Source organism: Notothenia rossii, assembly GCF_949606895.1.
Source record: "Notothenia rossii genome assembly, chromosome: 4".
Taxonomy (NCBI): Eukaryota; Metazoa; Chordata; class Actinopteri; order Perciformes; family Nototheniidae; genus Notothenia; species Notothenia rossii.
In genome coordinates this window covers 18,082,973-18,092,952 of record NC_136902.1, presented here as the reverse complement: position 1 = coordinate 18,092,952, position 9,980 = coordinate 18,082,973, and the positions used below count along the sequence as shown (strand labels likewise).

Sequence of the window (9,980 nt, the reverse complement as noted above, 5' to 3'; positions counted from 1 at the left end):
ACACTGGTACTTGCGTACCATGCTGCGAATGGATCTGGCCCTTCCTACATCCAGGACATGGTTAAACCATACACCCCAGCATGTGCACTCCGCTCTGCATCAGCCAAACAGCTCGTTGCACCCGCACTGCGAGGGGGACCCAAGTTCCCATCAGCAAAAACACGTGGGTTTTCTATCCTGGCTCCAAAATGGTGGAATGAGCTCCCCATTGAAATCAGGACAGCAGAAAGCTTACACATCTTCCGGCGCAGACTGAAAACTCATCTCTTTCGACTCCACTTCGAGCGATAGAATTACTAACAAAGCACTTATATACTAATAAAGGGCTGGCTTATCTAAAGCCAGTTGAGTAGCACTTGAAATGTTTTAGCTCTATGAAACCTGATGTACTTATATGATTCTGTTTTCTTCAAGTTTGTATTTTGTTGGTCGAACGCACTTATTGTAAGTCGCTTTGGATAAAAGCGTCAGCTAAATGTAATGTAATGTAATGTACATCCCTTACATCTTGGTGGGATTGGTGAGTAAAATCCTCATGAGAAATATTGAGCCAAAACTTCAAAAAAAAGAATCTGTTGTTGTTGGACATGGAATGAAGAAGTACCTTTGATACTTTCCCATCTGTTGCCACATCGATGCACTTTTCTGAAGCGGCTGTCCAACAGCTTGCAGCGATGTCACCGTGTGGGCTGAGATGTTGCAAGATAGGAAGTATGGAGCGGACACTTCGATGGAGTTTTAGTTTCAGAGGGACAGCTGTGTGATTATTCAAGACAAACTGGCTTCCAGACCACCTGATCTGATCCCCTCTCGCTCCGTCACAGCCCAGCAACCTGCCTTCCTCCCAGACAAACCTTAGCCAGTGAGAGATACAGGGAGAGGAGGGGTATCCAGGCCTTTGCACAGACGAAGGGGACAGGTGTTAGGGACAGGAGGTGCTGTGTAGCCCGGGGGCGTGGTCAGGTGGTGACACACCTGTCCCTACTTGCACAAGAGGGTCTAGTTTCACACACACACACCGACACACACACACACATCATCAGCTTGACCATGTGTTCTGATATGCAACCAACTACACTCTTGTGCAATGTGAATCTGCTCTCCATGACAATTGAAGGCCGATTTTTGTTATGCCAAAAAAAACATTGCAAGCTCAACTCTGTAGCAAAGCAATGCGATCATGATGTTAGAGATGAGGGGACAGTCAGCAGTAGACATGCAACACAAGGCTCAACGTGGCAATTTGCCTACCGTGAAATATTTTCGTGTAACAAAGAGAAAGTGGCAGCGAGTCTGTGGATTTGATTATTTATTGTTCTTAAGTGTCTTCATGCATTCTGTGGATCGTTGTGATTTCCAATGGAAAAAATATGAAAATAGTTCCACAGCAAGTCAACAGTTTGCTCTCTTTGCAGACTCCTCTAGAACGTTTTTGGATTGAAGAGACCACAAATGAAAATGAAATGAAACAGCTGCTTCTGTGTTGTTTATTCCAGCAGAACATTAAGTATACTCAATCGATGAAGCAATCCTTTAAAACTGTAAATATAGAGGTCAAAATCAATGCAGAAAAGCCAGAGATATTGTAGTTTTTTTATTCCATTATACTTCTTCTCGTCACACAACCCCAGATTTGAGTAGTTCTTCACCAGACTTTCATGTATATCTGCTCAATATCTGAATTAATCCAATCTCAGTTTTATATTCATTTTTCTAAGAGTCCAATACAATTTAAGGTCCCTTTAGAGTGTAAGTGGAAACCAGTGTGGCACATGCAGTGTTTCTGTAAAACCTTTGAGATGGGGAGAGATAGGCGTCTGGCCTTGGGGGGTGTGGATTTCAGGCAGGTGCATTCGCCTGCCCTGCAGCTCCTCAAGGGACAGGACGGGACAAGACGGGTGGAGGAGGAGGAGGAGAGGGGAGGCAATCTGTGCTCTCTGCAGTCACCCTCGCACAAACTCTAGATCCCCAGCTCAAAGACTGATCCCCACCCGTCTTGGCCCCCTTTACCCAACGCCTCCTCCCTCACTCCCAACAATATCCTTCATTGACTGGAATGCATCGGGACAATAGAACTGTCCCGGTCCTTTGGCCGGCGCCCCCCTGGGCCCACACAGGCCCTGACAGGATGACAAAAGTGCACCTTGCACCTCTCCGCACCAACAGCAGCACCCTGGGGGCGAATACCTGAATACCTGTGGTAAATAAGAGGGAGAGAAAGAATGACACAACATGAGGCAAGAGAGAGAAATATGAGGGATAACTGAAAGAGTGCAACACGGACTCATTTAGAGGTCCAAGCTAAACAGCAGCACTCTCCTCTCATATTATTACAGTTCACAGTGTCACTCTTTTTTGTCTTTTTTGACACCTGCTTTATTAGCAACATCTCCCCCTAGTATGTACTCTTCACATTTTGCTCCGTCAGTACTCATGTCATGACTTGCTGGCCACTGCCTAGCTCCCTCTGTGTGTGGTGTGTGCACATTCGGCCCTGACACTCCCTTTGCTGCACTGTATTTAGCCCTAGTTGGCTTAGAGTAGATGCCAATGACATTTCTTAGTTTGCAGGATATCACTGACTGATTTCAATGAATTTGTATTAACCAACAGCTCTCTGTAAATCAAAGCCATGAGAGTTTGCTTCCAAGCAATCTGTATATTTCACAGACTCACCCCCCTCTCTCTCTCTCATGGGGGAAGGTGTGCTAATCTGTGAAATCAAATGTGGTAAGCGTCACATTACGACTGATGCAACCACAGTTACTTTGCTCTGCGCAACAAATGTGTGCTGTAAGGTCATGATACTGGAACAAAGGCTCTTGAAAGTAGAACAACTTTTAACCTCAAACTGCTGTAACCCCATGGGAAACAAACAGCTAAAGAGTTGATAAAATAGCAACTTTGTGGAAAATGTATGTCCTCCATTGTACCACAACATAGTAAACCACACAGTCTCACTTTCTGTTGCACTGTATAACATTAATCAGATAAAGCATCCTTTTACAAGATGGCAGGACCCTGCAAGATATAGTATATGTAGTACCTCTATTTGTACACGTGTATGATTTTAAGTGTGGATTTCGAAAAAGAAATCAGCTAATTTAATTAAGAAAGAAATGTAGAGGCCACAACCATTGCAAATACTCATTAAATAACATTACAAGTTAAAGTCCTGCATTCAAATTTAGATGTCACTTTTTTAGGACATACTGGTTTTAATATGTGAAATTAAAACAATTTCAAGTAACTAAATCTGTCAGATAAATGTAGTGGAACTCTAGTATTTTCTTGGAAATGTGGTTAAATAAATGTATAAAGTATTGTTAAACGTTACCTTACACTCAAGTTAAAATGCATACATTAAAGTTATAAGTTGTATGCTGACCGATGCTATCTTAACAGTGATGTGATGAAATACAACATCTTTCACCTTTTTAACATATACCCCAGCATTTATATCCAAGCATGACCTGCTTCTCCATTCATGAGAAAATATTTATTATATTTATTAAACAGTCTCCATATCCCTTTTTTAAAAAGTTTGCAAGGTTCATAATGGGAAAACCGCATAGTTAAACTGTCCCTTAATGCACCGGAAACCTGCATGTACCTAGCATGGAAACCTCTGTTACACACAACACATCTCATCTGTTTACCCTCCTGTCCCTTTATGGCTCATCCTCTACCCTCTGACCCTGTGGGACAGAGAGGGTCTGTGTTTAGGAGGAAACACAGCACCCGCCACATACCACACACAGTAACACACACACTTAAAGAGGGACAGCAGGAGTGAGAGGTGGGCAGGAAATGGTGTGTACCCCCTCCTAGAGACCATATCCTGTCCTTGGGTGAAACTAGTTTATTTGTCCAGAGATGTGAGGTCTTTGTGCATCCATGTTGGTGTGCATGTTATAGGACTTTATGAAGCCCTGATATCATCCAGAGTTGGGGAAAAAGTGCAGTGACCGTATGTCTCAGCCTTCATAGCAAATGCCATTGATCAAGTCTACATTGCAACATGTGGCATTCCTCAGCTAATTCTACTCCCTACTGATTTGATAAATGTCCTGCGAACAGAAACATTCATTTTTCACCAGACACCAGTCTCCCTGATTGTTTCGTCTTCTCCTCCTCCCATTATCATCTTCTTATCCCCAGTTCACCCTTTCCCTCAAACAGCTATGCTATTAGTTTGTGTGGTCATTTCATACACGCTGGAGAAATGTTGTCAGCCTTTATCGGTTTCTGTGAGTAAGTCCAGCCCCAGCAGAGGATGTTTGTGATGAAGCTTTGGGCAGTGACAATGTCTAAGAGGGTTTGAAACTTTAACCGCAGTGACTTCACCTTCTTGGCTCTAATTTGATCCTCAAGTGATTCAGCTCTGCACCTCTGCCAGCTCTGATTTCACCAACGTACTGTACCATCTCTACTCCACAACGTGGAGCACTATGAACCACTCAGAGACACCCACTAACACACTCATAAATCCGTGTACACACAAACAGCTGTAGCCCCAGATGCTTCATATCAGCACTTTTTTGGAAGAGCTGTGTTTATACAAGACTTCCAGTCAACTTCCTGCATCCCAAACATTACCTCAGATGCATACACTGAGAGCTGAGAAAACTGCAATTTCAGAAAATAAATTGTGTCATTGTTGACATGCAGCACTGCTTCCTATTGCTTTAAATGAAGAGGAAAGTTTATGCTGTCCTGTAATCTGTTCTGTTACACACATGCGAAGCTTCACTTACCACTCTTCACAGGATCAATGTTTAGAGAGAGGCTTATATTTTCTGTTTCCAAGATGACGGCACTCTAAAACAAAAATAAAACTCATCCGGCTGCAAACTGTCAAACATCAACTTTTCTGTACACAAAACCAAAGTAGAATTAATTAAGCTAGCTACAAGGGCAGAGTTCACTGGAATATCTGCAAAAATATATTTTTCATTGTTTCCGTTTACTACAGTGAGGCAGTAATGCTTAGCCTATACATTCTTTCAATGGGAATAACTTGTCAGCAATTGAAACAAATGGCAATCCCCTTTTCTTTATAATAAGGTCAGCATAACATTATTTCCTGTTGCAGGAAAATGACATTGTTAATTTGACTGAAGAGCGGAGTGCAAGGACAGCAGACAGAGCGGCCACTCTGTTAGATGGCAGTATTGTATGTCTGTCACTAATGGCTCAGGAATGTTACATTAGTCAGGGGCTGCATGCGTGACGCTGCGAACATTAAAACACTTTGAGGGGACCAATATGATATCAGACACGCACGCACACACACACATACACTATAAAAGAAAGGTGACAGGTCCAGTGATCTCATTGCCTCAAAGCTACAGAGTGATTGAGGGCCTCCTCCTCCGCAAACCAGAAAAATGTCCCGCCTGAAAGGTGTCAGAGTTAAATTTCAAAGGGCCGAAACATCAGAAATGTCTGTTTAGTTGCATGTTTTTGTATGAATTTGTGCAGGTTGAGTTTAGAGAGAATTGAATAGAACCTAACTCCATGGCAGTATTTGACACTTGTCTTCTCCATCTTTTAAATCATCCAGCCCTGCTGCCTCTTCTCTGTGCCCAGCATATCTACCACTGTCGGCAGTTCAAACAAAGTTCAGTCCCCCGTGGCCTGCTTCTCTGACTCACTAGGTGTTCAGCAGCTAAATGACTCATCTCTCACTTCAGATCACCAATAGGCGAATAAATGAAAACTCCCCCATGATCAAAGTGATACTCTTTATTCAACATGTCTGTGTGTGTGGCTGTCATGCAGCCTTTCGGGTGCTGTTTACATTGAGCAAGCTAAGTCATGCAATCTGATCCCAGGCTTTCTGAGAGCCCCGTCTAACCCCCCTCACAAACACACACGGGCATCCACCTCTCATCACAGGAAACGTGTTGTTACCTCACTAAGACATGCTGGCGTCAGTGTGTGTGTGTGGGTCAGGAGGGCAGTGGGGGATTGTAGACACATTGCTGCCATATGTGCACCCTGCATGATCACCCTCAGCTGGGCTCATGAGCACAGACTTCCTCCTAGAAGTTCCTACAAGGTAAGTAGAGTGTAACCATTACAGAGCAGATGGCTGCACAGAGTGAGTGGATCAGTGTCAGTCCTAAAGTTCTGCTATAGCTGACTCTCTGGGGTCCATTAGTTAGTCTTGAGCCTGAGATTTCAGCTTTCTGCTCAAACAGAACGAATTTCCAAAAGACAATTTTATTCTGAGAGATTTGCCCTCTGGGGATTTCTTTTTTTCTCAGCATCCTGACCTTCTATATGTCTGATCCCTATAACCCAGCTGCAGTCGCTCCCTGCCCCCGCCTCCCCATGTGTTATCCGTGTGTTTCTGTCTGTGCGCTGACAGCCCGGCAGGTGTGTGCAGGTGTTCCCCCGATCACTCACCATCACACAAACCTGTCCCCGCTCCACCTAAGACACACACAGCTCCATCTTCCCATTCAAAAACTGTCATGTCTGTCCTGATGAACTCATTTAGAGTTGCGAGTTAATACAATGCCCGTTGAAACACTAATTAATGTTAAATTCATCAGTACGTCCACAGCAGGTTTTTTTTATTTAAACAAAGCTTTTATTTACATGTGGCAGAAAAAGGCACAGTGTTAACATTTTGCATGTTGAAGAAAATAGTTGATAAAAACAGTAGGTCAAATCATTCAAGAAACATGTGTCTAAATAAAAAAAGATCATAGACTTTAAAATGACAATAACCCAGTTGTGTTTTTTGGTCAAGTTTAAGTGGTCCTTTCACATCCCATTAAACACAATGAGTGTGTGGAAAGTGTTTGTGGTGTTGGGAGGGGCGAGTAGACAGTCACCTGTCGTCGAGGTCACAGCTAACACTTCTCTCAGCACCCGGCCTCCACAGTACACCATACACAGACAGCTGTCTCAACACACACACTTGCTCATATACACACACACACACACACACACAATGTATGTATAGTATGGTGAGGAATGACATCCCTGCATACACACAAACACACCCCGGCAGCTGCAACATGGCCAGAGTCCCGGACCGGCCGGCACCGACTGAGTTTCCTGGGAATTAACTGCATGTCCAGCTGCCCTCAAATCACACACAGTTGACGGAACACAGTAGTGACAAGCTGCAGATTCCAAAATGACATTACAAAAATAAATCTACCTACATTGTCCTGAAAAAGGCACTTGATAAGTATTTTTTATAAAAAGCAACAGTCCTCCATCATGGCTTTAAAGTCCTCTGTCCTTATTGGCTGTAATCAGGGGGGAATCAAACATTTCAAATGGCTCATGAGAACAGTTCAGGGTGGGAGTCTATGAGGCCGGGCAGCACCCTGAGGCGGTGTGTTTGTGCAGCAGGGACATGCGACTGAAGGTCCGCGAGCAGGAGCCGCACTGGTACTTCTTCACCTCTGAGTGGGTCTGCAGGTGAGCACGCAGGTTGGAGCGATCAGCAAAGGCCCGGTTACAGTGTTGACAAGAGAAGGGGCGCTCACCTGGTGAAAAGAGAAGACTGTTAGCATCAGGAATACACTTAATTGAAAGGTCTGTCCTCTGGTCATTGTTTTTCAAATGATCTACAGATAACCAACAAAAGAGCAGGAACACTACCCTAACTTAATGCAGATTTGCCTTTTTTTCATGCGCAACCATTGTGAGGCAGTGATTAGATTGGGCCATGTGACGCAATAACATTTGCTCACATATCAGGAGACATCAATGAATATCAATAAGCACAAGGTGCAACCAGTTGTTACATTTACAAGTCAAAATAGCTTGAAATCAAAGTGACTACTCTTACATACGTTTGTTTTGTTGCATACCTGTGTGTGTGCGAATGTGTCCTCTGAGAAGCCACGGTCTGGAGAAGGCCTTGCCGCAGGTGAGGCACACGCAGGGCAGAGTGTGCGAGCGAATGTGCATTTTCAGGGCTCCCAGGCTGGTGTACTCCTTGGGGCAGTGTTTGCAGTGGAAAGCCGGCCGTGTAGAGACCACAGTGGGCAGAGAGGGCGTTTGCTGCTGTGGAGAACAGTGGGTCTGATGGTGGGACAGTGCAGAGAGGCTGGTGTAACTCTTACTGCAGTGCAGACAGTGGAAGATGTGCTGGATGATGTCAGGGCTGGGAGGATCTGACGTGCGCCCGCCATCCTCCTCCTCCTCCTCACTGCTGCTGCTGCTGCTGCTAGAGGGAGAGCTGCTGAGGTCCAGAGGGCCAAGTGGTGAAAGGGCCGGAGAACCAGGGGTGATGGGGGACAGAGGGGCAGGCAGGGAGTCCATGCTGCTGAAGAAGGGGATTGTGGGGTAGCAGGTGAGGGCATAGCTGTTGTTCTGCATTGGAAGTTCAGCCCTTGGAAAGCTTTCTGGGACAAAAGCTGGCAAAACAGAGAAAAGGAAGTCAGGTGGGTTGTAATGAACAGATAATCTAATTAAGCCCTAAACTTGTTTTCATTGTTGGGTGTCTTATTACAACTTGCTTTAAGTTTAACCCTGACTTTTAAATGTCCACATTTTTAGGTGACCAGAAACACTTGTTTAGCACAGAAGAAGCAACCTGGATAAATATCCATCTTATCTGCCACAAAAGGGGCTGTTCTGCATCTGAAGGTAACTTTATAAAGCTCTCGTTTCGTCCTGACAGTGATTCACTCAACATGTCAAGTAAGACCATAGATGGAAAACATTTTGTCAATCAGTGAGGAAATTAAACCTTACCTGTTTGGCTCTCAAGATGACTCTCCCTGTAGTTGGGTTTTTTGCTGGAAAAATACTTCTTGACTAAAAAAGAACGAGGCATGGTGATGTCTGGCTTCACCGATTAATTAAAAATCAAAAAATTCCCACGGCAGGAAGGCACAGGTCCAATGATCTCTTCTTAGGGTCGGGGCAGATTCCTGTCGGTCAGGGAGAAATCGCTTGGAAAGACAAGCCCTCTGCTACGGTTCAATGTAGCTTGTTGTCAGGGATTACAAAGTTGCCTCCTCATATAGTGAGCAGAGGGGAGAAGCGGCGGGGTGATGGGCAGGTCTCCGCCCAAAGACACACCCCGTGTGTGAGGAAGCTCACCACAGGTGCCCAAAGGGCCAAAAGCTGTAGCCGAGTGCCAATCTAATTGTGCATTTCACGGCTGTAATGGCTCCCTCTTTATTTACAGACATAATCCTTTTGCCATTCAATTTGAATAGATTACTCTGAATTAAAAGTCAGGTTCGGCTACAAATGATTTTTGTAGCCAAAACGTCTTGAACGATGTTAAATGCGCACAGGCATGTGTTTTCAATTTGGAAACAAAATAGACAGCATGCACGATAAACAGTTCCTAAATAAAATCAGGATTATATATTTTTAAAGCCCTTCTTACACCTTGTTCATAACTCTCATGTGTCCATTCCTTTACAATATGTGTCATGACAAACTGAAGCTAGAGCGTCCTCTGTTGGCTCATAGGCAAGGCAAGGCCATTTATTTGTAAAGCAAAATTCATACAGTGATGCAATTCAAAGTGCTTTACATGATCAAACATATAAAACGCAATACATTTTTACGATGGTCAAAGTAAGAAGAAATACGAAAACACACAAAATAATTAAAAGAAAGAAACCCATGTTTAACATTTCGATAATTACATTTAAAAATGAATCTCTCTGTGTAAAGTGTCACTATATACGGTGGCACATTTATAAACACACACACAAGCACACAAACACCACCAGAATAATGGTGAAAATGTGTAAAACAAATTGTTAAAAACAGATTTAGCAGAAGCCGATTAATTTGGATAAAACGTCTCTGCGCGAGTGGGGGAAATATGTGACGTGAATATATTATTCGAACATATTTGTTTTGATGGCGATTTATCTCACATTTTGAAATGCGTTTAAGAGCATTTAGACCTATTTACTGAAACTTTATGATGGCTCTTTTGTGTGGCTGTGCCTTGAGGCTTTACGCACCCTGTTGAGGTG

The 9,980-nt window shown here is 43.8% G+C and overlaps 1 protein-coding gene across 1 annotated transcript; it reads right to left on the bottom strand.

Moving 5' to 3' along the window:
* Positions 1–6,561: 6,561 nt before the first annotated feature.
* On the bottom strand, positions 6,562–9,041 carry snai1b (snail family zinc finger 1b). The gene is made up of 3 exons (XM_079677470.1): positions 8,731–9,041; positions 7,842–8,390; positions 6,562–7,514 (listed from the first exon to the last, which is right to left on the bottom strand). Exons 1-3 carry the CDS (start codon positions 8,810–8,812, stop codon positions 7,333–7,335), a joined length of 813 nt encoding a protein of 270 aa, XP_079533596.1. The 5' UTR covers positions 8,813–9,041; the 3' UTR covers positions 6,562–7,332.
* Positions 9,042–9,980: the final 939 nt, after the last annotated feature.